This window comes from Canis lupus, chromosome X, assembly GCF_048164855.1.
Source record: "Canis lupus baileyi chromosome X, mCanLup2.hap1, whole genome shotgun sequence".
Taxonomy (NCBI): Eukaryota; Metazoa; Chordata; class Mammalia; order Carnivora; family Canidae; genus Canis; species Canis lupus.
Genome location: NC_132876.1, coordinates 28558307 through 28577210, shown reverse-complemented (window position 1 = coordinate 28577210; position 18904 = coordinate 28558307). Strand labels below are relative to the sequence as shown.

Genomic DNA, 18904 nt, shown 5'->3' with positions numbered 1-18904 from the left:
TGGGCTTGTTTCCTCATGAATGAAGTGGAGATGACACATAACTTTGAGGGCTCTTTGTGAGGATTAGGAGGAGATAATCCACGAAAAATACTTAACATAGGTAACTGACAAAGTGAGTATTCGTTACACATTAGCTGTCATTTATTGTCATTTGTAGCAGCTGTATTTTTCTTTTCTATTAGAAGCAGAACAGCTCATCTTATTAATTTCTCTTAATTTGAGATTAAATTGTAAATTTTTGCATCTGTGAGACTAATTTAAAAATTTTCCATTTAAAAATAGCTATGAAATTGATGACCGCTTTGGTGAATGTGGCACTAAATCTTAGCATTAATATGGATAATACACAAAGACAGTATGAGGCAGAACGGAATAAAATGATTGGAAAACGAGCCAATGAGAGGCTAGAACTCCTGCTACAGAAGCGGAAAGAGGTAAACTTTTGTATTGAATATTTGAGCTGTTAATCCATGACCAACTTTGACCTTAGTTATATGTTTGCTAGTTCACCAGATAAATTTTTTGGAAAGATTTAAATTTACTATTTCAAGTTGTTTAAATATCTAGTTTTGTTGAGTATCCATGCCAACAATACCTTTTGTGAATATTTTCTTTCTGTGTAGACTAGGATTAAGAGTTCAGGGTTTTTGATAATGTCCTGGGCCAGTCAGAGAAGTTGTTTTAAGCCTTAGTATTATTCATCTCTGCCATGAAAATGTCTCTCCTAACTTCTTCCTTGAGCTTGGTGTCACAATGAATTCAGGTTTCACTTATGTGACATCACTCTGAAAAATAACTTATAGGCTATTTATGGTGTCTCAATTACTGCCCATTTTTTTGGTAGTATGGTGGCAGTTGATTAACATGACTGACTGACCACCAGATTTAACTTTGAATGAGGAAGACATTTTTCATCCCTATGCTAAATAATACTAAATAAAAATATCTTTTTTAGAGGGGGGAGGGGCAGAGAGAATCTTTTCTAGTTTTTTTTTTTTTAATTATTATTATTTTCGGAGGGAAGAGAGTGAATCTTAAGCCGGTTCCACACTCAGCATGGAGCCTGATGCCGAACTCCCATCTAACAACCCTGAGATCGTGACCTGAGCTGTAATTAGGAGTTGGAAGCTTAACCAACTGAGCCACTCGGGCAACCCCTAAAAAAAAAATCTTCCAATGTTGTGTTTGTGACTTAAATTCTTTCATTAGTGACACAGTATTTTGCTGATATTGGTGATATTCATGTTTACTTCTAAAAGGTAGAATCTGATGTTTCAAAAATGTTAGTAATGCATTTAAGGTAATATTTGCCATGGTAATCCAGAAATTACTACTTGATTTTTGACATATTTGGGGTTGATAATAGCCATAATTTTTAGTTGGTTATTTCTGAGATAGTAAGTTTTTTAAATGCCCTGACTCAACAAAAGCCTAAAAAATCTGGTCCATATTTCCCCCCTACCTAAATTCCTCATCTTTTCGATACAGTTTGAACTGAAGAATTGACCTTTTTGCCTTTTAACTTAGTTAATAAATTTAATCGGATGATTTATTAGGTAAACATAATGCATGTCTTACATCTTGAAGTTATGGCCCAATTCTTAAATATAAATTTAAGATTGTGAGCATAGAATGAGTGGATAAAGGTAAAAGGATTTTGAGATTAAAATTCCTGTGCAAATACAAGATATTGATACTTCTTTCTGGGTTAGAGTTAACTTTTTGATCACCTTGTACTCTGACTATTTGTGCTAATGAATATAAGAAGTGCATGCCCTTGTTAGCAAGAATATATTCATGAAAAGAAAACATTTTTACAAAATTGCAGAATATAATCTCAGAGCTGTTTGATACTTAGACTGTGAAAGATTTTTCTCCTAACTCTCAAACTCTGAAACAATTTTGTCTTAATTATCAAACTCTGAGTTGAAAATAATGGGAGTAGATAAGTAAACCAAGATTTTAGAATGTTTACTTGATTATTTAAGGTGAGTCTTGTTTTCTTCAAAAGAATTTAGCAAGGGTAACTTTTAACCAAGTTACTTTACTAAAACCTCTTTTGTTCTTGAGCAGGCACAAAAGTTAACATTACTTTTCTTTTTCAGATGATAATGACCAAGATAATGAAGTATTGTTATGCTTTTTTGATGAACATATATGTTATATAATAGATGAAATGTGTTGTAATAAATAACAGATTTTTTATGTCCCTTTTTACAATGGAAATTTGTGAGCCTTAGAAAAGGCTAATCTACCAGCTAAAAGTTAAAAGCCAAGTCAAATATTCCAGGTATCAAGGAACTTTAGCTACCTGACCTACAACATCTGTTAATATTTCTGTGTGGTTACTGTTGTCTAATAGAATTAAGAATTAGACGTAATCACCAAAATACTGGAGAAACCTGTATTTGTACTTGTAATAACTTTTTGTATTACGTTATAATTGAAAAGAAATAATGTATTCTTTTCAGCTTCAGGAAAATCAAGATGAAATAGAAAATATGATGAATGCAATATTTAAGGGAGTGTTTGTACATAGATACCGGTAAGTCAGGACATTTTTTCTATGTCATTCTTAATTCTAATCCGGTTTGGATACTTAATGGTTTAGGCAGGATAAAATAGTGGAAAGAGCACTGGAATAAGTTCAGTGTTACAAGATAAGGTCTTCCACTGATTGAGATACTTTTGTCAGGTTATTTAACTGCTCTGAACTTGATGTTTCCTCTCTGAAAAATAGGGTAATATGCTTGACTTGCTGCCCAGCAGATGGAATCTACTGTAATTAGGAGCTAGGGTACAGAATACTTAATTGCTTTTGGATGTACTATGTTAGTAAAAACTATACATGATGGTTCTGGATTCTTCTCTGCTGTTTGTTTGCATGTTAGTGGGAAAGTTTGGATACATTTAAGTATTTTCTTTTACTGTTTTGAATAAGCAGAGGAAAGAATTAGATAATCTTATCATTTCTGCTGTAACCGATTCTTTGAATGTCAGTGGTGGCATTTTTATTTCAACTTCTCCCTCACTTCTCAACTTGGCAGTTACTGAATCACTTCCTTTGTAATATCCTTTGCTCCATTCTTACCTTTTTGTTTTCTATTGTCACCATTACCTTAGTCTATCCTCTCTCATTATCATACCTAGAGATTATTGAAGTTTTCCTAAAACATTCTTTTGTTGTGCTACCCCTCTGCTTAAAAGTCTTAAATGATTCATCAGTACCTACAAGATGAATTCAAAATAATTTAGTCTGATACTTTAAATCCAAATGAAGCTTGGCCTCAATGTTATGTGTGACAAATTCTCTTCTGGAAAATTATATTCTAACCAAATAATGTGCCTGCTGTCTTCTGAACACGGCTGCCCAGCAGGTGTGAGCAGAGACTGAAATATGGCATATTCTAAAAGATGGGTATCTGATTCTGTTTGTAATTTTATGTAATTTTAAATATTTATGTGATGATAATTATGCTTTACCAAGTTATCTGTAAGCATTCAGAGGTCATGCTTCAGTTCTACCTTTCAATCCCCAGTAATCTTTAAGATAGCTATGTTCATACTAGGTATGAAGTATTTGGCGTATCTTGGATAAATCATTAATCCTGTTGTTATAGTGGGACTAATATACATAATTTTTCCTTCCTCCATGCAGTGATGCAATAGCTGAAATTCGAGCTATTTGCATTGAAGAAATTGGCATTTGGATGAAAATGTATAGTGATGCCTTTCTAAATGACAGTTATTTAAAATATGTTGGCTGGACTATGCATGATAAGGTAAGATATGCCATTAAAGAATGTTACTATAGGTACATAATCATGGCTATCTACAACTCTCATTCCTAATGAATTATCTGTGTATAGGTATACCTGGGACCACATTCCTATAGGCCTTACTCCTTTATTCTTTTTTATCTGTTCCGTGAAAACATGATCTCCTTTGCATAAAGTCCCTAGATTTTTAAAAATCTTCGTAACTGATTTAGACTTGAGTCTTGAATTACTTTTTGTAGTGAAACAAACATTAGAATCATGCTGGTGTTAGTGGTTAGGCATTTTATTAGAGCAGTAAGAGGAGTGTTCTTAAAATGTGAGTGCTATATACTTTTTAAAATGTTTCTATCTTTTCTTCTCTATTTATAAACATGTATCTTAGCCAGATTATAAATTACAACTTGGCCTCTGACATTTAAAAAAATTTTTTTTGTTATTCTACCTTTTTCTTAGGCTGTCTCTTCACTAGCATTGAAGTTCTTTGCATATATCTTTTACAAATATTACTTTCTGTAAAGGAAAACTTAATGTGAACTATGCTACTGTCATTCACAATAGTATTGCTCTGAACAAATTTTCAAAAAATTTTCATTTGACCTACAGAATTAGTAACCTCAAAGGTATTTAGTATTAAATGTATGTATTGATTCCTATTTTTGCATTATCCAAGATGAGAGGTTTTGAAAATGAGAGTTTTGAAGAGTTGTATATAGAACATTTAAAAATTTAAAGTAGAAGATACTATATATGTCTTGAATATTCAGGTTGAAAATATGTAGAGTTTTAATGAATTTTTCTTCTCTTGCTTCATTTAGCAAGGTGAGGTAAGACTCAAATGTCTCACTGCTCTACAAGGGCTTTATTATAACAAAGAACTTAATTCCAAACTGGAGCTTTTTACCAGTCGGTTCAAGGTTAGTATTAATTACTTTAAGTTTAAAATTTATCTGTTGTTTGTAAATATTTTTCTCTTACTTTTACTTTAAAAATCCTTTTTTTTTGTCCTTAGGATAGAATTGTGTCTATGACCCTTGACAAAGAATATGATGTTGCAGTACAAGCAATAAAATTACTTACTCTTGTTTTACAGTAAGTATATACTTATTGCATATTGCTAATGTCCAGATATTTAAATAATACGTTAGACTACATGGTTTAAATTTATGTGGTTCTAAATTTTAATAACTTAAGTCATGGAATTTTTACAGCTAGAAGTTTAATTTTCTCATGTAAGGTTGAGAAAATGGAAAGAGGTAACCATTAGAGTCGAATTTTAAGTGAGCTAGGAATTCATGTGTTCCCATTCTAATGGTCAGTTTCCTTTCCATCTCACTAACTTAGCTGCCTTTGAAATGAAATTAAACACTTGAGTATATTAAGTGCACTTATTATATTTTATCACACTTTTAGAAATTAGTATTTGCTGAAAATTTTCTGTAAACAATCTGAATTTAAAACATTTTGTTATATTAAAATGTAATGATGCAATTTTCTTTTTCCTTTTTAAAAAACTTAACATTTTAATTTTTTAAACTTTAAAAAATTTTTAAATTGAAATAGAGTTGGCAAATAATAGTAAATTCATTTCAGGTGTACAACATAGTGAATCAGTAATTATCTACATTATGAAATGCACACCACAATATGTGTATTATAGTATTACTGACTATATTCCATATGATGTACTTTTCATTCTTGCTACTTAATTATTTTATAACTGGAAGTTTGTACCTCTTAATTGCTTTACCCATTCCCCTACTCCCCTCCCCTTTGGTAATAGTGCATGAGACTTCCCTTTTCTCCACATTCTTGCCAACACTGTTATTTCTTGTAGTTTTGATACTAGCCATTCTGACTGGTGTGAAGTGATATCTCATTGTGGTTTTGATTTGCATTTTCTTAATGATTAGTGATGATCATCTTTTCATTTTTCTGTTGGTCATCTGTATGTCTTTGGGAAAATGTCTGTTCAAGTCCTCTGCTCAGTTTTTAACCAGATTTTTCTTTTTGATGTTGAGTTGTATGAGTTCTTTATAAATGAAAATAGTACAGAGGTTCCTCAAAAAACTAAATATAGGAATATATTAGGATTCAGTAATTCCAGTTCTGAGTATTTACCTGAAGACAATGGAGATACTAATTCGAACAGATACATGCACCCCCGTATTTATTGGAGCAGTATTTACTATAGCCAAGACATAGAAGCAACATGAGTGCCCCATCAACAGATGGATAAAGATGTGCCATATGTATATTAATGGAATATTAGAAAAATTTAGTTTTAAATATATTTTAAGTGTAAAGTTTAGTGGCAATTTAGTGTGTTCACCTTCTTGTGAAGCCATCACCATTATCCATATCCAAAACTATTTTTATCATCCCATACTAAACTTTTGTACCCATTAAACACTAACTCTCCATTCCTTCCTTCCTGATCAGCCTCTGATGACCACTGTTGTACTTTTTATCTCTATGAATCTGACAATTTTAGGTAATTCATATAAGTGGAATTTTATAGTATTCATCCTTTTGTATCAGGCTTATTTTACTTAGTAGGTTCAGAGTTCATTTATGTTGTAGTATATGTATCACGTTTTCATTTACTTTTGAGGCTCAGTAATATTCCATTGTATGTTTATACCACATTTTATTTACCCATTGATCTGTCAGTGGACATTGAGATTGTTAGCATGATCCAAATGACAATTTTGCCGAAGGATATTTTTAAAACATAGCATGCTACTTTCTGACACTCATGGAAAAATTCATCATGTAATAATAGCCATTGAAGTTGTGATAAAAATTAATGAGTGATGGCTTGTCCAGTATCATTTTAAGTTGTATTGTAAAACCATAGTAATTTTTAAATTTTGGTACTGGTGTGTGAATAGACTGTGATTACTAGCAGAGAATAAAGAATAGAGACAAATGCAAACCAATCCAGGAACCTAGTATAGGGTGAGGGTAGCATTTCCTATAAGAAAATAAATGGTTTTTTGACAGCTAGGCTCTATTTGGAGAAAAATATTTTTTATTATTTTTTAAGATATGTATTTATTTATGAGAGACACACAGAGGCAGAGACACAGGCAGAGGGAGAAGCAGGCTCCATGCAGGGAGCCTGATGTGGGACTTGAACCCGGGACTCCAGGATCACGCCCTGAGCCAAAGGTAGACTCTCAACCACTGAGCCACCCAGGCGTCCCATATTTGGGGAAAAATTAAATTGAATTCCCATTTCATCCCTATACAAAAATAATTTCCAGATGGGTGACATATTTAAATGCAAGTAAATGAAACCATTAAAGTACTGGTGAAAACTTGGGGAAGATTAAATATTTTCATTTTATATGTAAAATGAGCAAGATCTCTCTGAACATGACATAAACCCTAGACATTAAAAAAATCTTTAACTACATAAAAATGAAAAATGTATGACATGAAATACCATAAACTCAAAAAACCAATGACAGATTGGTCAAAATATTTTTATCATAGGAGACAATTTCAGTAAATCAATTTGAAGAATGGAAACCCAATACTAGTCAAAAGTTAGGGAACCAGGGATGCCTTGGGTGGCTCAGTGGTTGAGCGTCTGCCTTTGGCTCAGGTGTTGATCCTAGGGTCCTGGGCTCAAATCCTGCATCGGGAGCCTGCTTCTCCCTCTACCTATGTCTCTGCCTCTCTTTCTGTGTCTTTCATGAATAAATGAATAAAATCTTAAAAATAAGTTAGGAAACCAGAACATGGACAGGAAGAAAATAAAAACTGAGGGCAGTCCGGATGGCTCAGCGGTTTAGCGCTGCCTTCCGCCCAGGTTACAGGGCGTGATCTTGGAGTCCTGCGTCAGGCTCCCTGCATGAAGCCTGCTTCTCCCTCTGCCTGTGTCTCTGCCGATCTCTCTCTCTCTCTCTGTGTCTCTCATGAATAAATAAAATTAAAAAAAAAAACCTGAGGGATCCCTGGATGGCGCAGCGGTTTGGCGCCTGCCTTTGGCCCAGGGCGCGATCCTGGAGACCCGGGATCGAATCCCACATCAGGCTCCCGGTGCATGGAGCCTGCTTCTCCCTCTGCCTGTGTCTCTGCCTCTCTCTCTCTCTCTGTGACTATCATGAATAAATAAATAAAATCTTTAAAAAAAAAAAAAAAAAAAAAAAACCTGAAACATATGAAAAGATGTTTAGCCGCACTTTGAGACAGGTAGATTAAAATGAGATCATTTTTAATTTGTTGCTTGATAAAGATACAAAAGTGGTAATACACTGTGCTGTTGAAGCTGTACAAAAGCAAGTCATTAAGCACTGTGATGGGGGATTATAAATGGGTATAGCTTCTTTGGAGAAAAGTTTGGCAGTGTCTACATTCAAAATTTTAAATGCTCAACATTCTCTAACACAGCATTGTTTTTGAAACAGAATTTTTAAAATAATCTAAATGGTTATAGAGGAAGAAGCAAAAAATAATATGTAAGATAATAGGTATTTTGAGCAGTCTGAATTATTGGATTTTCTTTTTTAGTTGGGCCTAAAAATTATATATACATGTTATGAAAGTATTTAAAGAATCCTGAAATAAATAAGAAAGTTATAATATTCTACATGTATTTCTGTAGTTTTTCCTCCATAATACCCTGTGGACATCATTCCTTGTTCCTAATATTTTTTGAAGGATAATAGACTCATTTATGTTGATTTAGCCATTATAAATACCTAATAAATGAAACTTGTCAAGAATATTCCATCTCAGATAATTAATATGAGTGAACTACTGCACAAATAACTAGCTATACTTTAACTGATTTGATTCAGTATATGTATTTTCATTATAAAATGACACAAGTGGTTTTTCCAGTAACAATTCAGTATTGTACATAGTGTAATTTAAGTCAAAATGCTTTAGGAACTTGAAGTTTAACATTTTGGTTTTGTTTCTCTCAAAAAAAGGTAATATTTCCTTAGGCATCAGACTTTTAGAGACCGTGAGCAGAGCAAAAAACCAGAAAGGATCTGAGCTCCTCAACGAACCATCTAATATACTTCAGACTCTTTTTTCTGATGGTGGTCCTGTGGTTCTCAACTTACATATATTGCTAAAAATCTAGATTGTTTATTTCATAGCAGACTAAAAGCAAATCAGCAGGTAAAGAGGTGCCAGAGGGCAGGACCCTGAAAGCAGAGTCTATAAGGGAAGAACTCGACAAGGTTTACCCTGGGGTACTGCGGCTGATGAGCCTTAAAAATGACTTATTTACCAAGAACCTTTTATTTATTTTGTTTTTAAAAAATAAGATCGGGAAAATGAGCACTACATTTTAGGAAGATTTTTCCAATGGTAGATCGTAATTAAAGGTCTTTGGCACTTAAATCTTAGTTATTTCAAAAATCTATTTGCATTTCCTCATATGGTGTTGAGTACATGGTGAATGAAATATTCATCATTGTGAAATAATTGGACTATTACCACAACATTAAAATGTACCATCTTCTTAATATTACTATGAAGTATATAGAATGTTTTCAGTGATTATTAACTCTAAGCTCTCAGAATGCTACCACTTAATTTTTTTACATTAGTTTATGTTGTTTTGTCTTCCTTTTTCTTTACCATCTTTGTCACATTATCACTTTTCTTCACCATGTGTTTCTGTACATTTGTATTCACTCTAATTTTACCTCCCATTGATCTTAGGTGTTAATAAAATATTCAGCTCTTTTGTCAGGGCATGGTTTTAATGACAGATGATAATCAAATAAGGTCGATTTTTTTTCTTTTTTTAAAACACAAATTAGTATAAAGTGTACTATTTTTTTTAATGTATGAGCATGGGTCATTGTATTCAATATCCTTAAAATTGAGTTGTCATTGAAACTGTTACTGTTTTTTTTTTTTTAGGAGTAGTGAAGAAGTTCTTACTGCAGAAGATTGTGAAAATGTCTACCATTTGGTTTATTCAGCTCACCGGCCGGTAGCAGTAGCAGCTGGGGAATTTCTCTACAAAAAGTAAACCTACATTTTTGTTATTTTCTAAAGTATACTTTTATGACAGTAATTTATTATACCATATTCAATACTAAAATATATATAGTTCATTTAAAAAAATTATTCAGTTCTGGTCAAATACAAACTTTCATATTATACTATTTCCTTTAAAGGTTTCAATTCTCTAATTTTCTTGATTTTTAGAAGTTAAATATTTAATGAGAAATGTCTTTTTTTTTCTTTTTTTTGAGAAATGTCTTTTAATAGTTAAAATATATAAAAACAAAATATATAAAACTATCTGTATATGATGTTGACTTTTTCCTAATTTTTCATTCTTTTATCTAATGTCAGCTTCCAGTTATTGCCCCATTATATTATTTAGTCTTACGCCTGTTATTGCTTTGCTTTAGAAAATACTAAGATGTTTTGCTTCAAGTGTTTGATACAGTTTGACCTAAGAATCCCCAAAATCCTATAGTCATTTTTTTTAAATTTTTATTTATTTATGCTAGTCACACAGAGAGAAAGAGAGAGAGGCAGAGACACAGGCAGAGGGAGAAGCAGGCTCCATGCACCAGGAGCCCGATGTGGGATTCGATCCCGGGTCTCCAGGATCGCGCCCTGGGCCAAAGGCAGGCGCCAAACCGCTGCGCCACCCAGGGATCCCCCTACAGTCATTTTTACGTTGCTATAACACCTCAGATTAAGTCGTGTGGATAGCCGTGTGAATATCTGACCATAGAAAACATTCAACAAATGTTATGTAATGGCTTTTAAGAAGACTAGCTTGAGCCATGTGGACTAAACTATATCTTTGTAAGATTTTATTAAAATGCCTGTTTGGGAGGGGAAAGCATTTATTAGAAAAAGTACATGCTGTACAATGTTCATACTCCAGTTTTCTATTCACTGCTGTCCAATGATAGTTTTTTGTTATTTATTAGGAAAAACCACCATGATACCCATAGAAAGAGGCTACTAAATTCAGACTTTGAGATAATTGTGCAAGGAGGATAGAAGGAAAATACGTGTTCAGTTTTAAAGAGCTGAATATTTATGTAGATTTATGTGCATAAATGGTATGGGCTAGTGTGATACCTTTATAAAAGGAAATGGCCACCTAAGATGTAATTTTTAAAAGAAGAATCCATAACTTCATAAAATTAACTTGAGAAGTTAATTTAAGAGGTCTTAGAAGTACCATTAAGTATAAAATAAAAAAATGTTTATAGCAATTATTTACTTGGGTATCATGTTGGAGCATACTCTACCTACCCAGGTCACATTTACTCTCCTTTGTTAGATGCTTAAATAATGAATCCAAACAGTTTTTAAAATTAGGAAATATGATTTTTTTTTGTTTTAAAAGTAATTATTTTCATTGGTCATAGGCTCTTCAGTCGTAGAGATCCAGAGGAGGATGGAATGATGAAAAGAAGGGGACGACAAGGTCCAAATGCCAACCTTGTTAAGACATTGGTTTTTTTCTTTCTGGAAAGTGAGGTTAGTTGATGTGTTGTACATTTTATACTTATGTTAAAAACAAATTGGAGGAGTTGAAATGATGTACATCTGAAAATCTTCCATGTATCACAGTAAATCTTGGATATAGAATAGAGTTGTGCCCATTGCACAAAATAAAAAAAAAAAACTTCCTACTTTTAGTAAGATGTTCAAATAAAGGATTTATGTATAGTACCAAGAGTATGAATTTTGGAGTCAGAAAGACCTGGTTACCAACTGGGCTTTTCTAATTTATTATTTGTGTAACTGGTTTAGTTACTTAATTTTTCTAAGCCTCATTTTCCTTGTAGAAATGTGGGTAATAATTTTTTAGGTAATATTGAACTAATCCATGTAAAAATTCTTTTTATTTATTCATGTAAAACTCTTAATACAGACCTTGCACTTTTTTCTCAGTATTTGGTACCTGCTTTATTATTTTTGTTATAGAAAGGGATTTAGATTTAGCATCTGCTCTTTTAGGTCTCCCTCAGATTGATAATCTGCCTGTTACCAGAATTTCAGAGGATATAACATACATTTTTGGCGTTCATATTATGTATTATTCAGTTACATTTTAGGGTCTTTAGATTTTTTTATTTTTTCTGTATTTAGAAATACATTTGGTTTTTGCATATTGACTTCATCTTTAACTTTACTAAACTCCCTTATTTTAGTAAATTTTAAATAGATTCCTTGGGATTCTCTGTTATTTGCAGATAACAATAAGTTTACTTCTTCCTTTACTACATTTATGCCATTTTTCCCCTGGCCTTATTGAACTAGTAAGGACATCCAGGAAGATGTTGAATAGAAGTGGTGAGAGTAGACATCTTGGGATTGTTCCTGATCTTAAGGGGAAAAATATCCAGTATTTGTATATTCTGTTATTAGTTATAGGTTACATGTAGTTGTTTATGTTTAGGATGTTTACTTCTATACCTTTTGCTGAGTTTTATCATCCATCTAACAAGAATGGATGTTGAATTCTCTCCAGTGCTTTTCCTGAGATGATTATTTTATTGTATCTTTCATTATGTTACTATTTGAATTATGTTGGTTTTTTGAATGTTGAACCAACCTTGAATTCCTAGCATAAAACCTAATTAGTCATGATCTATTTATTATCCTTTTTATATATTGCTGGTATCACTTTGCTAGTTTTTTGAGGATATTCCCTATTCCCTCTATGTTCATGTTAGTGTTGGTCTATGTATTTTTTTATTTGTAATGTCTTTGATAGGTTTTGGTATCATTGTAATGATAGTCTCCTTAATTTGGGAAGCTGTAGGGTCTGTTAAGCGAAGAGAAATAATATGCTTTATGTTGAACTGATAAGTACACATTTTTTATGTTAAAGTACCCATTATCATTTCCATTATATTAAATTCATAGTGTATGAATTGGTTAACTGAATGTGGTTAACTTATATTGCATCCAAATAGGCACTAAATATACATGCATATACTCTTTTCAGAATTAATTTTATTAGCTTTTGTAACGACTGTTATGACAACTGTTTAATGATACTACCTAACTAGGTTTACTTAGCAAGCTCAGGCAGATTCTTTGTCCTTTTTTTCATTTGACCTCAAAAACCAGATAGCTGTTTGAGTTTGTACATGGTGCCATCAAAGCTTCCATTCTTTTGAGTTTAGACTAGTATGCTATTTGTCTAAGAGCACATTGCTCTTTTTAAATTTTAGTTGCATGAGCATGCAGCATACCTTGTGGATAGCATGTGGGACTGTGCTACCGAGCTACTGAAAGACTGGGAATGTATGAATAGCTTGTTGCTGGAGGAGCCACTTAGTGGAGAAGAAGGTAAGTGGGTGTTTAATTATGGTATTTTTTGTTGTCTAGTCAGTTTTGAAAATAGATTTTACTTATTCCATTTGTTTAACTTTAATAGTAAAACGTAATTGAGTGCTTGCTTCAGCAGCACATATACTAAAAAGTAATTGAGAGGCACCTGGGTGGCTCACTCGGGCGTCTGACTCTTGATTTCAGTGTGGGTCATGAACTCAGGGTCATGAGATTGGGCACTGCGCTGGGCACAGAATCTGCTTGAGATTCTCACCCCCTCCCTTTCTCTCTGCCCCTCCCTTTGTCTCTGCCCCTCCCCTGCTTGGGTGTTCTCTAAGTAAATAAATAAATCTTTTAAAAAAAGTAATTGAAAATCTTTGAATAATTTTGTTTTCGAATTTTGTACATGAATATTATAATAAAGAAAGATGTAGTTGCTATCAACATCGAATTAAATTTTTTTTCGATATATGTCTTCATACTTTCTTTGGGTAAATGGAGGACCAATGGTACACAGATTTGTACTGTTGAGTAAAGTTTAACTAGTTCTAATCCTTTCTGTGATGCAGTAATGGGATTTTCTTTATTACATTTGGTCAGTTTCTATCAAAGACAAAAGGATTGTTATGTAATACTTATAAGTGGCGTATAGGGAAAAGATATAGGTTAATTCTTTATGATTTTTTTTCAGCACTAACAGACAGACAAGAGAGTGCTCTGATTGAGATAATGCTTTGTACCATTAGACAAGCAGCTGAATGTCATCCTCCTGTGGGAAGAGGGACAGGAAAAAGGGTATGTTGGTATAGTTTCAGTATTCTAAAGTATGTTTCTCCTTTTTTGATACCATTTAAAATATTCTTGGTTGTAACTATAGAGCCAAGTATTTGAATCTTAACGTTTTGATTTTCAAAACAAAATCTTTACTAATACATATGTGTTAGAAGTAAATTTTAAAGCATTAGCAATTTGGGAAATATGAGTTCCTTCTATGAGATACTTTGTTACTACAGGAGATAAAGTGACTGTCTTGTATTTTGCTTTATTTATAGATTTGCTTTTTTTCTTTGAATAAAAATTAGACATTAAAACATCATTCATTAAAATTAAGAAATCCATATTTCTTTGGATTATATTGTAGTGCATCACTGCGAAGTTCACATATATTTGCATTATAGACTAAAAATCCACAGCCTTTTAAACTTTTTTGATCACAAGGCACAAAAATACATGTTTTTGTTACATATATAACATGTATAACTGAAACAAAACTTGTTCAAACAATACAGTATGTGACAATTCTATTTTGTTTTCTGTTTTTTTTCCTTCTTTTTCTAATTGATGATAGAATTCATGCTATCATGAGTGAATTCGTGTTGAATTCATAACCCATGGATCATGGCCCACACTTAAGAGTGGGCTGAAATGCTACTTAATCCCATTATTATATAAGCTTCTAAACTACACTTCCTATTCCTAACTGCTCTTTATTTGTCTAATGGTAGATTTGATTAGTCTAATTGAGTATTGATCTTGCCTCTAGAAATATTCATAGTTTTTTGTTGTTATTTTAGGTGGTTTTTAAAAAAATATTGTGCAAATTACTCTCTGTCATTCTTGGGTTTCAAGTTTTATAGTAAAAATTTTAGTATCCATCATTTAAAATATAGTTTCATTACTTACTTTGTATGTCTTAGCTTAAACTTTGAGCACCTACCAATGTTAATAGGTTTAATAAATACTTGAAAGCATTGTGTTACTTCAGGTGCTGACAGCAAAGGAGAAGAAGACCCAGTTGGATGACAGGACAAAAATCACTGAACTTTTTGCTGTGGCCCTTCCTCAGTTATTAGCTAAGGTAAGTTTGTATAATAGAAGAGTATTTGCAAGAAATTGCAGATTTTGTTTGGAAATGTCAAACATTTTTATCATGTTTACTTAACATTATTGTGATATTTTGACATGATTTTTTTTTTATTTCAAAGTACTCCGTAGATGCAGAAAAGGTGACTAACTTGTTGCAGTTGCCTCAGTATTTTGATTTGGAGATATATACCACTGGACGATTAGAAAAGGTATAGTGTATTCTCTGTATAAAAACACCTTGAAGAAAAACTAGCATTTTAGTTCATCTTCTAACCCTGTTTGTGTATATTTTTGGAACTTCTAATGTTAAAGGAAACTACTACATTTTATATATCTTCTTCATTTTTTATAAGTTGGATTTGTAGTGAGGCTTCCCTCTGATTCATGGCATAGCCATGCTCTCATTCCTAGCCAGTATGTGACTATATCTGAGAGATTTATGGAGATTGAAGGTAGATAACTGGCTAATAACAGTAAAACAAAAACAGGTAATGTTTATTGAATACTTTTACTACGTTCCAGCAACTATTATAATTTCTTTGTATTAAAATTCTCAACAAAAGCCTATGAGGTAGGTAATATTATTCCCATTAAAGCTGAGGATAGAAGTATGGGTGGGTCAGTTTATTTACGATAAGTAGGAAAATACATCAAAATATATGCCCTACTTGTTGTAGAGTTACTATTTTTTAAGCTTTTCACTGCAATAGTGTAGTCTTTCTGTCCCTATTATGTACCTTAGTTTTTTTTTAATGAAAAATAACTTTGATTTTGCAGCATTTGGATGCCTTATTACGACAGATCCGGAATATCGTAGAGAAGCACACAGATACAGATGTTTTGGAAGCATGTTCTAAAACTTACCATGCACTCTGTAATGAAGAGTTCACAATCTTCAACAGGGTAGATATTTCAAGAAGTCAACTGATAGATGAGTTGGCAGATAAATTTAACCGGCTTCTTGAAGATTTTCTGCAAGAGGTATATATTACAAGTATTTTGTCAGTTGGGTCCCTCTCCTTCAGTAACTGAATTAGTCACACCAGTCCTGGTGATAGTCCCAGCAGTACGTTGAAAAATTTCAGACTTTGTCTTTGATTCATCATGCTACTGTTAATCCTCCACCAAAATGGTAAGGTGGTAAGAATCTGTGACTTGGAGAAGTTGAAAGCGAAACTAATATCCGTTTCCCTCTGTTTTTTTCAATTTTAAAGAAATTTCAGAAGTTACCAGGGTTTTGCTGAACTAGAGGCTATTAGGCAACATGGTATAAATGGAACAGAAAAGGAGAGCTAGACTATGACCATATAGCTTCAAAAAGTAGGCTGTTTCTTAGTGTTAGTAAGGAAAGGTAATTAATGATCTTTCATACTGTAAAGCCTTGATAAATTGGTGTTATAGTCCCTGTTGATTTTGGGGTTTCCGATGTTCTATTTCCAAAGAAAGTACAGCATTCAAAAACACTTCTAGGATTTTTTAAAACTTTTATCTTTTCTGGAAATATGTACTTAAAACAATTTAATTGACGTGTATAAAGTGAAGTCATAATTCTCATATCACTGCATTTAGCCTTTTCCACATCAATTTTGTCATTAATGTTGCAGAAGTCATATGGACTTTGTAATTTTTCAGTTTTCTTGTTTAACACCTATTTCTGTAGCTTTCTTCTTTTTTCTTTTTTTTCTTTTGTGTGTGTAACATTCCATGCTTATTACTAAGTTTTGCTTAACTGGAGGTTTGTGCAAATAAGTTAATGGACAGCGATCACATTCTTAAAAAATTTAATGGCCCTACTCTTGGCTATATATGATTGTGATTAGTACGAGTTAATTTAAAATCAAGCAATGGCTTAAGTTTAATTATGCTGAAAAATCAAAGTTTAGAAATAAGCATTTTTTGGGAGACTTGGGGTCTAGTACAGTATGTTTGATAGTGTTTAAAAAATTTATGTTTCATGCAGTAAGACTCATAGAATTTTCAAAAATTTAAGTTACTCTCAATTGGAAAATTGATACCCAGGGATCGGTGGCTCAGCGGTTCAGCGCCTGCCTTCAGCCTAGGGCATGATGCTGGAGTCCCAGGATTGAGTCCCACATCAGGCTACCTGCATGGAACCTGCTTCTCCCTCTGCCTGTGTCTCTGCCTGCACCTCTGCGTGTGTGTGTGTGTGTGTGTGTGTGTGTGTGTGTGTCTCATGAATAAATAAATAAAATCTTAAAAAAAGAAATTTGATGCCCAGAAAGGACTACCACATATCTAGTCTTTATTCAGAAGGTTTTTCCCAGATTGTTATTGGTCTGATATATCTTTGTTGAGCACTATTTTGTTCATTTAGGTTTTATCTTTTAGGTCTTTATGATCTCTCACTTGTCCTTTACTATATTTTTCTGTATTGTCCTAATGCATTTTTTACTATGAAAGTAAATGTCTTCATAGGTTAGTGTCAGGATTACTTTAAGGGAGAGAGGAGATTGTCATTCAGTGTTTCTCTCTTGGGTGTAATGTACCCATGATAACAACTCTGTTGACTCATTACTTGGGCCATATTACTTTAAATTTGGACAGATGTAGGTATTGAATGGCAAAGTTAATTTGTGGTGTTAAGTGATTCTTCTCAAGGTGGTATCATCAATGTGATAGCCTAAGATTTTTCACTTTGGTGGTTATTGAGATTTAATATTGTATATAATTAATTTTCATAGGGCGAAGAACCTGATGAAGATGATGCATATCAGGTATTGTCAACATTGAAGAGAATCACTGCTTTTCATAAGTAAGTTCAATTTTAAGGTTTCTGATTCCTTGCATGTTTTAGGGTTATAATATTATTAGATTCTGGTAGATTTCTTGTGCTTTTATGTAAAAAGTAGTTGATAGAGTCATGTTTTGAATTGGGGAATAATTGACAAATTATCAACCAGCATACTTTTTAAAAAATACAATTTTGTTGTTGTTATGGGTGCATGTTACAGAGTTTTCTATATTTACTTTGATAGCATTTTGTTGACGTTCAAGTCCAGAATAAAAGTGATTAAGCTTAACTTTTAAATATAACTTATTCTTTTTTACAGTGCCCATGATCTTTCAAAGTGGGATTTGTTTGCTTGTAATTACAAACTTTTGAAAACCGGAATTGAAAATGGAGACATGCCTGAGCAGGTTTTTATTTATTTTCAAGTTACATATTTAACTTTGAGAATGAAGACTTGTGACTTTTTAATTTTAACTGCATTATCTTGCTTCTTTTTACAGATTGTTATTCATGCACTGCAGTGTACTCACTATGTAATCCTTTGGCAGCTTGCAAAGATCACTGAAAGCAGCTCTACGAAGGTTTGTGGTGGGCCGTGGAGTTCTTTTTACATTAAATATCATTAACATTTTTCTGCAAACTCTTAATAAGATCGATTATTTCAGTAAAGTCTTGCTTATTTCTAAATTACCATTTAGACATGTGTACCATTAGAAAGTTTTGTTTGTAGTTTGATGTATATTCAATGAAAGAACATTAATGTATATTTCAAGGTCTGATTTTAAATTTAAAAAATTTCGCATTTTAAGGTGGCATAATTAATATATTTCCATATACTGAAAAGTATTGAGAACATAATAGAAATACAGATTTTGTAAATTATGATGAAGGGCTTTTGAAACGAGCATACAGGGATGCCTGGGTGACTCAATGGTTGAGCGTCTGCCGTTGTCTCAGGACGTGATCCCGGGGTATTAGGAGGATCAAGTCTGCATTGGGCTCCCTTCAGGGAGCCTGTGTCTCTGCCTCTTTCTCTGTCTCTCATGAATAAATAAATAAAATCTTAAAAAAATAAGTATATAGCTATTGGATTATATAAATGGATGATAACAAGACAGCTACCTCTAGATCTGCATATGCCCAGTATTGTTTTAGAATCAGTTTTCATACCCAGGATCTTTCTTTATTTTTTTAAATTTTTTATTTATTTATGATA

The 18904-nt window shown here is 32.7% G+C and overlaps 1 protein-coding gene across 18 annotated transcripts in view; it reads left to right on the top strand.

The window, feature by feature from the left end:
- The window catches only part of STAG2 (STAG2 cohesin complex component), a 136987-nt gene that overhangs the window by 84574 nt on the left and 33509 nt on the right, over window positions 1–18904 (top strand). For all 18 annotated transcript variants that reach the window (XM_072816833.1, XM_072816832.1, XM_072816834.1 and 15 more), the window contains 15 exons: window positions 283–434; window positions 2472–2545; window positions 3659–3782; window positions 4595–4693; window positions 4789–4868; window positions 9672–9779; window positions 11153–11264; window positions 12971–13088; window positions 13762–13865; window positions 14836–14928; window positions 15056–15145; window positions 15714–15917; window positions 17639–17709; window positions 18008–18095; window positions 18189–18269. In XM_072816833.1, coding sequence (XP_072672934.1) covers window positions 283–434; window positions 2472–2545; window positions 3659–3782; window positions 4595–4693; window positions 4789–4868; window positions 9672–9779; window positions 11153–11264; window positions 12971–13088; window positions 13762–13865; window positions 14836–14928; window positions 15056–15145; window positions 15714–15917; window positions 17639–17709; window positions 18008–18095; window positions 18189–18269 — 1598 coding nt within the window. The remainder of the gene's footprint in view (window positions 1–282; window positions 435–2471; window positions 2546–3658; window positions 3783–4594; window positions 4694–4788; window positions 4869–9671; window positions 9780–11152; window positions 11265–12970; window positions 13089–13761; window positions 13866–14835; window positions 14929–15055; window positions 15146–15713; window positions 15918–17638; window positions 17710–18007; window positions 18096–18188; window positions 18270–18904) is intronic.